Genomic DNA, 12,215 nt, shown 5'->3' with positions numbered 1-12,215 from the left:
AGGATGACCCTATACTATCTACAATCCTTTCCGACCAGATTCGAGTTCCTAAACCACACATTCATCAATATCAAGGTTCTATATGCCCCATGGAAATTTTGAAAAGAGAAGGGGTCACAGCCCAATCAATATACAACCCTTATCAAAATCCCACAGTCGTAGTTCCCCACCCACAAAGTGATGTTATCTATTGTACGAAAATGTGTAAAGCAATTCGAATAGGCTGGAGCCACTGAATAGTATGCTCATAAAATACTCCTCCTTCCATCTCCATTAACATTGAGAATCTTGAAAGGAAAAAGATAAAAACACAATCAAAGTCGCAATACAAGTACAATCGTTATCTTCTTTTTCCCATTCCGCGCTATGCAATACAAACGCCAAAATTATTTCCATGAACATGTTATCGTTTCCCGCTGAAAAAAGTATGATATAAAGTGATGTAAGTGACCCTTACTTGTTGTTGATCTTGTTTTCCTCCAACGACTTGGCAAATTCTTCCGCCAATTCAACATTTTTGAGTTGAAGAACCCATGTTTCCAACTTTCCATCATCACCGACTGTATTAAGCTTGACAGTCTTGCCACTGGCCTCGTATTTGAATTGCGAAAGAAGTGATCTATTGATGATGATAGATCCTGATGGGTCACTTCGCAAAACAATTCGAGTAGCCTTCGTCTCCTTGTGGCAAAGTACTTTCAATGGTCCAACACCTTTGGTATCCCATGGACTAGATTTTTCTTCACCGGCCTTTGCTGGATTGAACTTCAAAGCTCTAGTTCGAACAGAGTAGACAGCGTCTTCATGTTCTTCGCCTGGACTAGATTCCAAAAGGTTCACCTGAGCATGAACCTTTTCGGGATCGTTGTCATCAGCACCATCGGTAGTCGCACCAGGTGAATTGGCCCGAGATGCATCTGCTGAAGGGAATGAAGAAGCTGGAGCAGATGGTGGACCGCCGAACTGGAATCCTGTGGTAGTGGTAGATCCACCAAAGAGAGTAGAAGCCGAAGTTCCAGAACTACCAAACAATCCCCCCGATGGGTTAGTTGATGGCTTAGTTGGGGTAGAGGAGGATGGTGTAGCACTAGTGAAGTTGAAAACTGGCGCAGATGGTGCATCACTACCAAATTTAATTGGTGTATTTGGCTTCCAGGTTTTATCTTCGGGAGTGCTAGAAGTTGCGCCAAAAGAGTTACCGAATATATTTGTAGCTGGCTTTGGTGCCAAATCGTCTTTCTCTTCTGGAGCAGCACCAAAACTCATACGACTAGAAAGACTTCCACCAGTACCAGGGGTGGGTTTGGCTGCATCAGTCTTAGCAGCCGAGCCAAACAAATTGAACGTTGGTGGTTCAGTAGGTGCTTTTTTTGAGAAAATGTTAGAGCCGTTCTCATCAACTGGAGTACCAGGTGTACTTGTATTGGTCTTGCTTGGCTTTGGTTGGTAACTTGGATCTTTCTTTTCACCCTCTCCGTCGCTGTTAGAACCGCCATCAGAACTTCCATCGTCCTCATCATTCTGATTCTTGGATTCTGCATCAGAAAGATGCGCAAATGGGTTACCAGAAAATGAAGGGGTCTTTCCTGGAGCACTTGCAGCACCATCAAGGACGGATCCAGTGCTCGAGAACAAGTTAGGAGTTGATGCTCTCGAGGTATTTGCCGAATTGAAAATACTCTCAGCAGCGCCGGTAGCAGGTTTAGCTTGTCCGAATAATGTGGTAGAAGTAGTGGGGGCGACTGATCCGAACATGTTTGTAGCCGCTGGTTTTACAGTCTCTTTTGGCTCGGTGGCTTTTGGGGTTTCGGTCGATTTGACGAGGAAAGAAGGAGCCTTGGCCTTTGCAAGCTCTTCCAATTCTTTAAGCTCCGCAGCTCTCTTCTCCTTGTACTTAGCCTCCCACTCAGCCTCGTCGTCGTCCTCAGAATCAAAATCTTCATCCTTAGCTTTTTGCATCAAAATCTTTTCGTTATCTTCAGCATATTCAACAGCCTTTTTTCCAAATTGAGCCATAAAATTGACGGGTGCACTGCCAAAAGTTGGTGGCTTGATACCACCAGTAGGAGCGCCGGCAAAGGTAGGTGGTTTAATACCGCTAGTACCAGTAAATGTAGGTGGTTTGGTTGGGGAGGTAGTAGGCGTGGTAGATGTAGGTGCGAAGGTGAAGACTGGAGGCTTGCTTGGCGTAGTAGAGGTTGCAGCGGTATTCGACTTGATGGGAGAAGCACCTGCCAAATTTCCAAATGGATTTGTAACAGGTGCTGCTGCTGGTACTGATGCAGCTTCCTTAGTAGCTCCAGGCAATGCCCGGGTCTTTCTCTCTGGGCTGACCGATCTTGTTGATTTATCTGGGCTGTCCAAAATGTTCTTGAACATGTTAGAAGTGCTTGAACTAGAACCGTTTAAAGTTTTCTTGTTGCTGTTCTTGCCATCTTCAATACCTTCAGGATCATTTTGAGTCAAGTAAACCTCAGCTCTTCTCTTCTTGCTGCTACCAGTGTCAACTTCCTCGTTCTTCTTGCTGTTACCACTGTCAATTCCTTCGTTGTTATTCGACTGTTCAGGTCTTCTCTTCTTGTGTCCGCTACTTTCTCCACCAATTTCCGATTGAGTTTCACTTCTTCTCTTCTTACTTGGAGTTGGTTCTGGAGCTGCACTTCTCGAAGGCGATTTACTTGGACTGGATGAACGGCCAGGCTGAAGTTTTGGTGCTTTCAATACCGAATTGCCATTGATCTCAGACTCGGAATCATGTGTCGCACGTGAGCGTTGTCTTTCTGGACTACGAGTACTTCGCGATCGCTTTTCTGGGCTGGGAATACGATGTGAGCGTTCTCTATCTTGTCTAACTCGCTTTTGAGGGCTCCTGTTTTCTTGATTCTCATCATTCTCAAGATCAGCCGCTGCCCTGTCTCGCTTGTTGGAAATATGATCAATGTTATATTCTGCAAGAATCTCTCTCTTTTTGGCTTCCATCCATGCTAATCCTTTAGATGGGTCTGCCCCAGGAGGCAAATGCTGGAAGTAAGCTGCCATTGATCTTTGCACAGATGCAATGCGCCAAAGGGCCTTGAATTCTCTTCTTTGAACCGTGTTGAAGTTAACAGGCATATTGGTATCCATCTCCATGTCTGTGGGTTCAGAAACTTGGAACTCAAAATCGGACAATCTACCAGGAGCAAGTGCTCTCTTAACAGGAGCAAGCGCTTTGCTATTGGATGGTGGAGATTGCGAAGATGAGTCTGTAGGAGCAGTGAGAGCCATTGAATATGAATCGGAGCCGTTGCTCAAAGATCCGTTAGAGGGCTGAGAATCTTGTATTTTAGAAGAGAAGCCACCAAATAGGTTGCTTGTAACGGGTTGTGCTGCGTCTGTTGGGGTGTCAACTGATTTGAAAGGAGAAGAAGCTTTGTTGAAACTAGACGCCTCAGCAGTACCGCGAATCTTGAATGAAGATTCAGATTGGCTGGTGGATGGAGCAGCGGACTGTGGAATGTTAGCTTGATGTGCTTCGTCATTCGACGAATCAGGAAAGAAACTTACAGCTTGTTCTTTGGCTGCACCACCCAGTTGATGTTCTGTTGAAGAATTTGACTTGCCAAAGCTTGCGAAGAGAGCATTTGGGGTCTGGGCAGATGCCTTCTCTGGCGAACTGTTCGTTGCATTTGACTCGAACAGTTGTTGGCCGGCTGGTCTGTTCGGACTGAACAGATCAAGAGTTTGCTTGTCTTTTGGCTCTTCTGCAGATTTTGATCCAAATAGATTGTTGCTTTGGCCATTGATCTGGTTATTAGGGTTGAACAGATTTGGAGTTGATTCTGCTTGTTTGCCAAAGCCGGTGAAAGGTGTTGAAGAGGCAGGCGTTGCTGGGGGTTTGCCGAAGATATTCGACGTGCTTGAAGAAGTTGGAGTCGAATCAGTAGGCTTGAACCCACCAAACAGTGAATTACTTGAAGTTGACGCAGTTGACTCGGCAGGCTTAGGGCTACCAAACAATGAGTTGCTTGGAGCTGTTGGAGCTGACTCGGCAGGTTTGACACTACCGAAGAAGGAAGTGCTTGAAGTAGATGGCGTCGACTCTGCAGGTTTAGCACTACCGAAAAATGAGTTGCTCGAAGCAGCTGGGGTAGCCTCGGCAGGCTTAGCAGCACCAAAAAGTGGAGTGCTCGAAGCAGTCGCAGGAGGAAATGACGAGTTAACACTGCCAAACAAATTGGTAGTGGTTGGTGCTGATGTAGTGGGGAATGAGGCAGAAGTGCTTCCAAACAAATTCGTGGTACTTGGAGCAGCTGAAGTTGCAGGGAAGGATGAGGTGAAAGAGGAAGACGGAGCAGATGTGGTTGCAGTAGTGTTGCCGAACAAGTTCTGAGAGCTTGAAGGTGCAGCATTGGTAGAACTGAGACCAGTAAAACTCGTATTGGCTTGATTACCGAAGCCACCACCAAAGGAACCGCCAAATGAGTTATTTTGCGCACCAAAAGAATTGTTGGTATTGTTCTGTCCGAATGAGGTACTCGAATTTTCCTGTACAAATTGATTTTGGTTAGCACGATAGTCCGTAAGCATATGGCCATTGCCAAAGAGGGACTCCGTTGGTCTGGCTAAGAAACTTCCACGATAATTAAAGTCGGCGGACAATCCTAGTTGGCCCATTGGATGTTGAATTTGAGAAGGTTGTACCGGCGCTTGCCCAGCTTCTGGAGGATACTCGACTTTGTGGTTGCCAAACATGTTTCCGGCGTCTTCGTTTGAATGAAAGAACTGTTGGTCAAAGGTTGAATTGCCGGGTTGGTAATTAGAAAAGGCTGTTGGGGAGTTATTGGAACCAAAGAGAATTTGAGATGGATCAGAATAAACATTACTTGCTTTTTGATTTTCAAGGGTGAGAGGATTTGGTGCCTTTGAAAGTGAATTTGCACCAAAATTCAAAGAATTTTCTGCCGAACCTGAATTTGTCGCGCCAAAATTGAAGGCTGGGGTGCTATTATTCACTGCAGGTGGAGCTTGTGACGAGGAACCAAAGGCAAAAGTAGAACTACTATTGTTATCTGCCGCTTGAGATGTAGGTGTAAAATTGAAGCCACCGAAACCTGAAGTTGATGTTTGATTCTGCGAAGTTGAAGATCCAAACTGGAATCCACCTGCGTTCGACTGCGTCGCGTTTGTTGCACCGAACATATTTTGTGGTTGTGTATTATTGGAAGAACCTAAAGTATTGGATTGCTGTTGTTGATTATTATGATGGAATGGAGAGTGCGAAGCAAATAAGGCTTCCTCATTTTCACCAGCTGCTCTAAAGCCACCGCTGAATACCTTGCTTTTTCTTAGAGCTTCTTCACCTGTTGTATCTGCACGTGGGTCATCGTGGTTGGTTGATGCAGCGGATTGTGCGAACGGATTTGGCGTCGATTCTCCAAATGAAGGACTGAAAGATGGTGTTCCAGCCGGCGCTGAAAAGTTGAATGAACCGGGCGCAGCTACACTTCCACCAAACAGACCACCACCGCTTCCACCGCCAACGGCAGCATTATTATTAGGGTTGTTGTTTTGTAAGGGTGGGAAGCCGCTACTTTTTTGGCCTGCCAATCTGCCTCTAGGTTTCGCTTTGATGCTGCGTGCTGCCAGCTGAGCAGCATTTGCTTGTTGCGGTGAATTCATCGCGAAGGTAAGGCTCAGAATTTAGATGACGCGACTTGGTGATCGACAGGACCGAGGATCAATGATTACAATGATTGTCGCGTCCTCTCGGATCGAGTCGATAAATCTTGAATCGCCAGTGAAACAAGATTGTTGGAATTGTTGTCAGAATAATGCGCAAACTCGAGATGAAGAAGTTGTCATCAAATGAGTATTGAGTATTTAGGGATGTCGCATGCGAAAAATGTGGGATCGACTGCAAAGACTTGGAGTAATTTATCTAAGTATGCATTATTCTTCAAATCTAATATTGATTGAAAAATGAGACGTCGCGTTTTTATCGTGATTGTCGAAATAATTGTGAATAGAATGGGGATAGAATAGAAGAGACTCGAGTTGTAAAGAAAATGGCGACTATGTAAATAAATTGATGTCCGTACAGCGCGATGTTTAGCGGCAGAAGAGAAATTTGATTTGTTTGATTCCTGAGGCATTCAATCTGCTTACGTTTCCATACTACTGCAACAACTACAACGACCTGGAACGGTCAAATCGAATCCAATCAACGGATGAGTGCTGTACAATCCATGGATTACCTAGGTAATTGTATACAATCATTGTATCAAATTAGGTCTTTACTCCAATGACAGAAAGGTACGGTTCTACGGTTCAAGCGTACATAGCCTTGCAATATTCACTCAATATGGGTCGGTACCTATCCCACATTGCCTATCTACGTTGCTAGGCAATGAATGGTATGGCTACTACTTGTAGGTACTCTATTGTTTATTATTATTCCCATAAATTGGAGGAATGTGATGCAATAATACACATCTGCACGTGACTGAATATTGAATTTCTGCTAGTGAAAAATCCTACTTCACAATATACTTTAAAGCCACAGTATACGACATATCCGGTATACTGCGTATACATGGCCGCTGAACATGGTACATCTCTGATTGAAGAAGTATCATGGCATAGAGCCAATTCCCATTACAGCAAAGATCTGGACCACCAAATACTCGAGCAGATGTCCGGAAGACAATATGTCTGAGAACTTTACAGATCTCAGTGGTTTTCCATTAATTGTCACAACGAAGAAACCCTTTCTTGGGGGCAGATGCGAGCTCTCCTCTGACGGGAGGGATCAGGGAGCTAAGTTCCTGCGTCGAATTGGAATGAGTAACTCTTGTGTGTTGATTGCTAGTTGCAAGCACATCAGTGAGAAGACGCTATGAGCGTTGGTGGTATTGGCCAATACCAAGTTGAACTTGTTGCTGCGAAGGTTTCTAATCTCGTCCAAGATCGATTGGGTTCAAAACTCCATTCTACTTGAATCAAATTTGACTTCACAGTATCCAGGTATTGAAAGATTGGCCTATGCAGTACGGATACAATCGGACTTTCATCCACACTCTAATCCATTCATGGATGTTCTACTCCCTGTATACGGATCTAGTGTTCCGATAAATTACATAAGTTCTGTGGGCTACAACTACAGATTAAACCATATGCTCATGACTTTGCTCAAGCATGTTGGTAAGATAGTTGTTGGAGGTGGATCAAGTGCTTGATAGTACTATGGAGACATTGAGCGAAGGCTAGGAGTTCTATACTAGTGTAGAAATTAGTAGCAAGTGTTATTACTTCCAGCACCTAGCAAATGCTTCTAACAGTTGTAGATTACAACGCCTTATGTCGACTGCGCGAGCCTAACTGATGATTAATGACATCGTGGTGTCCACACGGATCATAGTCAGAACTGGCTACTTATATAGACCAATTTCTACAAATAATCTAATCCTACTACTTTTGCTCTCCAATTGCCATCTTCAAAATCTCTATTTTTTCCCACCCCATTATAATATTAAACATGCCAGGTACACCACCTTTTACTCTTTTTGGTGGCGCTTCTTTTGGAGAAGGTCTTTTTGCAACAGCAGAAGAACTTCAACAGCTACTGGCTCTTTTGGTCACCTTGAAAATTGGACACATCGATACTGCAGCCATCTACCCTCTTAGCTCGCAGGGAAAGTCGGAACAGCTTCTCAGTGAAAACCATGCCCATCTTAGCTTTGCTATCGATACTAAGATCAAGCTTGCGGATTTCTCTGGTAAGGGCTCATTGACGACATCGGCAATCAATGAAAGTGTCGCGGAAAGTTTGTCTCGTATTAAAGCAAAGGTAAAAGCCCTGTTTTTTCCGTCAATCATTCACCATAGCCCGCAATATGCTCACCCACTCAATCATATTAGATCAATGTATTGTATTGCCACATGCCCGATGCATCAACCCCGATCAGCGAAACGCTTGCTGCTCTCCATGAACTTCATCAGCAGGATAAGTTCCAGAAAGTTGGGCTACCCTAGACCACCTAGACCTCAAACAATAGCCAACACAAGATAGCTTGGAATATCCAACTTTTCTGTCGCACAACTCCAAGAGCTTCTTGAAGCATGTGAAAAAGAAGGCTACCCGAAGCCTAGTTACTACCAAGGACAATACAATGCACTTTGCCGTGAAGCAGAAACGCAACTCCTTCCGATCTTACGCCAGCAAAAGATATCATATATTGCTCATAGGTACAAGGCACTCCAGACCTCATAATATATCCGGTTAACTAACATGTCTTGAACAATATAGTCCGCTTGCAGGAGGGTTTTTGACGGGAATATTCACATTGGGCACAGACGTCACTGGAACTCGATTCGAGGACGGTAATCCAAAGGGAGATTTCTTTAAGAGAAGGTATGACAATGAACCTACACACTCGACCATGAAGGAATTTATTGCTTTGCTTCAGCCCTACGATATCACTCCCTCAGAAGCAGCCCTGAGATGGATTTACCACCATTCAGCTCTCCAGGAAGGTGACGGTGTGATACTAGGAGCTAGTAACCCAGCGCAAATCTCTCTTAACGCTGCTGATATTGCGAAGGGGCCTCTGCCTTCGAACGTAGCCGAGGCCATGGAGAAAATGTGGACGAACATTCAGGCACAGATGTAGAACTAGAGTACATGAAGTGTATTGGTAGCGATTGATGATCATTCCACATGATATCATGATTATCGTTAGTGGTTGAAAATTAGAACAGAACGAAACCAGCTTCGCATGTGTTACTATTTAGATATCACACCGCGCCGCACCGTGCTGTGCTGTGCTTTGCCGCATCGATGTGGCGCATTTACTTACAATCGGAAGTAATCCTGCGAGAGTCCCAAACAAAACTGTTCCGTTGCGCAGCACTGTATTGACCCTGGAACGAAATCCACTGATGAAAAAAAAATCACGGCACTACTACAGATGAGCCTAACAGCTCACGCGCACCCCCTCTGAATTTCGCTCAACTTGAAATACCCACATATATCAACTCACACTTACAATAAATACGGAGAAAAGAGGAAGAAAACGTTTATCAAATCGGCAGTTATTTACTTCTTCATAAATAATCAAGGTAATGTGAGCAATAATCTAGGGCATCTCCACAAGTACAGACTGAGAATGATTGCATGAGGGCCCAAATATACACACCATATTAAGACATTTTGATCTTAAATTAAATATAGTAGACATCTTTTGTCTCCTACGATTGGGGTACCAGTCGTAGCAGAATAATAGGCTCTTCCTCTATGAAGGATCACATGCCCAAGACCGGCTCTGTAAGTCTAGCTTAAATTTATAACCTTGGTTCAAGCGCTACCGTCAAACGTTCAGTAGGTACAGCCGCAACCCACTCTCTTCGATTTGGTAATTCGACATGCCGGAACACTCCAGGGCTAGACCTTTTCTCTTCATCCGAATATGATCGATGATGAGGTAAAGGATGCATGTGTACGCGAAAGTTGCGGATTATTTGGGAAATCGATAGGAACAGTTCTAGATATGCAAAGCTTTGTAACAAATTTATGTAAGTCTCCAATTCAGGCGGTATCAAACGAAGAGCGATAGACTTACTGTGCGCCCATACAAATATTTGCACCCTTGGAGAATGGTATGTAGAACTTATCCCGTAGAGGATCATCTCTAATCTTCTGCCCATCAGATGTAAGCCATCGGTACGGATCAAATTCTTTTGGCCTTGGAAATGCGACTGAGTCGTGAAGATACCAAATTGGCGATGAGCTGATTACTGTCTACAACAGAAATCTGGGTTAGCGTATGTTGAGAACTTATCAGCAAGAAAGGAAAGCAGGAGTACTTACATTTTCCGGTAAAAAGTATCCATAGAATTCTGCCCCGCCCTCGGGTACAAGACGAGGAAGCATGGCGGCAGCTGCACCGGTCCATCGAATACCTTCTTTTACGCACGCCCGCAATCTGGGTATACTCTCTAAGGTTGTCATATCCGTGGGAAAGCTCACCGCGGCAAGATCCTGGAGCAGCTCTTCTTGAAAATCAGGATTACTTCCTAAAGCCCACAAAATGTGAGCTAAAGTTGCTGAGGTTGTATCCGTACCTGGACCCAAATTTTCTGTCGCTTCCGACAAAGCTGTGGAAGAAGGTAGGTTTGAATTGACCATGGTCTGGACCAGATTTGGGAAGGGCGAAGCCGATTTTTCCTGATTTGCGTTGTCTGAAAGCGTTGTGCGCCAACTTCTCTCCGCCCACTAACAGAAGTTAGTCATTGATAGACTGAAATCTTACCCATGGAAGAATACTTACCTGATGAAAATCGTGTATTGCTTTGTTGTATGGAGTCCTGTATCCTGTTTTCGAGGAAATAATTTGTTCCACCCATTCCCACATATTGCACAACCCCGGAAAACTAGTCAACTATCCGAAAAGTTAGTATGAGAACTTGTTGGGCTGGCTTAACTCGAGCTTACCAGAGGCATCCAAGTTGCTTTTTCATCATTTTTTGCTATCATGTCAAGTTCAGCTCCTTGAGAGTATGCATCTAGAGCACCGATCGTATGACCAAATGAGAAATGGGCTAGAAAGTTTCCATCAGCATGTTTTCACCAAAAGACTTCCACAGGCAGTAATACACATAATATCCGCTTCGAGTGCGCGACATACTGGCAACAAATTCACCCTATCTCTACTTGATGCAACAGTTTGCACAAACTGATCGATATGATGCAGCATCAGTCCTTCTAATTTATACATTTGGCTGCGGTTAAACAATTGACCCATGAGTCTCCTACGTTTCGAATGTTCCACAGAGTCACTGAGAAGATTAGTTGATACCCGGTCATTGAGTTCAAAAGAACCATACATTATTGAGAATAAAGCAGGACTGCCCCCTTGTACAAACTCTCCATACACCCGCGGATCTTTCTTGAATCTGCTATTCACCTTGTGAACGGCATCATACATTTCCATGGAGTAAAATGAAACTTCATTTGGGCCGATACGAACCAGAGGACCTATGAAAATGTCATTCATATGATCTGTCCAAACTATTATGCTTCAGCATACCGAGCTTCTCATGAAGTTTAGGCAGATCCAAGGTTATGCGTCCTCTGAATTCTGTGGGGAAAGCCCATAATAGGCGAGAGTACGCTGCACCTACTCCTGCACTGGGAATAGATGATAACGGCGAGAAGTATTCGCGAACAATTCTCTAATTCGGAGTTTAGGCATTGCAAGCTATCACAGGGACGAAAATTGTGTAACTTACGATGAGACAAAGTCCGACAAGGATAAATGTCGTGCATTCAGCAAGGAGAGAGAGCGGCAGCGACATCATTGCTCGTCCCAAGTATTCTGATCTCTTTTCAAAAAGCTCAGAGGGAGCGACATCAGATGTGAAGAATCACAAATACCCATGAGATTTTGTTAAGAGGAGCCGCGTCTGCACCTAGGCGCCGCACTCCGTGCTAGTAGTGGGGATGGCATCACATTGTCGAGACCGGTAGTTGCGTGATTGATGTAGCTTCGGGAGAATTTATGCTTTCAGCTAGACTCTCAGTCCCGTCCAGTCCATATGAGCAGATAAGGAGCGCAAGTCATCAAGGATACAAGCGATTGAAATTTTATTGGTTCATCTCCTGGATAATCTAGACGTAAAGTGCAACTCATCTGACTGGACTCTCTAAAGTCACTGCGGCATATCTCGCGAGTACCATGTGCAAGGAAGTATGGGGAAGAATACTAGATCATATATCTTGAGGATCCACCATCACGATCAACACATTTTCTTCTCACATGCCGTCATATCATCCCTGCCACCAAATAAGCGATGTGTGCCGATTTCCACAGTGGTTACTTTAAAGCACGAAACGCTTCCACACTCTCAAAAAGATTGATTGATCTATCAAGAACGGGAGATGTCTCTGTCGAGTGTAGTTTATAAAATGGCGAAAGGTGGGATGTATTTATCTTAGTCAAATTGAAGTTATGAGCGAGAACCACCCATAGCACAATTACGAGGGCATAATGACGTGCTATTGAGGCTTACTAGTAATAACCGGTGAATATACGAGCTTGACTGAAAATACTCAAACCCATCAATTGCAGACTACACTCGTATCGATGATATCCCGCGGCTGTTATCCAACTATACAATAAACAGTCGCAGTCTGGTGGTCTAATTAAGACGACACATCATTGAGATACAGTCACTTT

General features: G+C 44.2%; 3 protein-coding genes across 3 annotated transcripts; 1 reads left to right on the top strand and 2 right to left on the bottom strand.

Annotated features, from left to right (window-relative positions):
* Nucleotides 1-453: 453 nt before the first annotated feature.
* On the bottom strand, nucleotides 454-5,661 carry EAE98_009823 (uncharacterized protein; the record flags this gene model as incomplete). Its single annotated transcript, XM_038957444.1, has 1 exon — nucleotides 454-5,661. One exon carries the CDS (start codon nucleotides 5,659-5,661, stop codon nucleotides 454-456), a length of 5,208 nt encoding a protein of 1,735 aa, XP_038806152.1.
* A 1,855-nt stretch (nucleotides 5,662-7,516) lies between these two features.
* EAE98_009822 (uncharacterized protein) lies at nucleotides 7,517-8,651 on the top strand (the record flags this gene model as incomplete). The annotated part of the gene is made up of 4 exons (XM_038957443.1): nucleotides 7,517-7,828; nucleotides 7,900-7,998; nucleotides 8,051-8,226; nucleotides 8,288-8,651. The coding sequence occupies 4 exons, from the start codon at nucleotides 7,517-7,519 to the stop codon at nucleotides 8,649-8,651; spliced, it is 951 nt and encodes a 316-aa protein (XP_038806151.1).
* Nucleotides 8,652-9,321: 670 nt separating this feature from the next.
* On the bottom strand, nucleotides 9,322-11,334 carry EAE98_009821 (uncharacterized protein; the record flags this gene model as incomplete). Its single annotated transcript, XM_038957442.1, has 9 exons — nucleotides 9,322-9,598; nucleotides 9,648-9,778; nucleotides 9,848-10,252; nucleotides 10,308-10,418; nucleotides 10,472-10,578; nucleotides 10,634-10,815; nucleotides 10,864-11,014; nucleotides 11,067-11,211; nucleotides 11,269-11,334. 9 exons carry the CDS (start codon nucleotides 11,332-11,334, stop codon nucleotides 9,322-9,324), a joined length of 1,575 nt encoding a protein of 524 aa, XP_038806150.1.
* Nucleotides 11,335-12,215: the final 881 nt, after the last annotated feature.

The sequence above is a fragment of the Botrytis deweyae genome, assembly GCF_014898535.1.
Source record: "Botrytis deweyae strain B1 chromosome Unknown BDEW_031, whole genome shotgun sequence".
In the NCBI taxonomy this organism is placed as follows: Eukaryota; Fungi; Ascomycota; class Leotiomycetes; order Helotiales; family Sclerotiniaceae; genus Botrytis; species Botrytis deweyae.
This window is presented reverse-complemented; position numbering and strand designations above follow the sequence as displayed.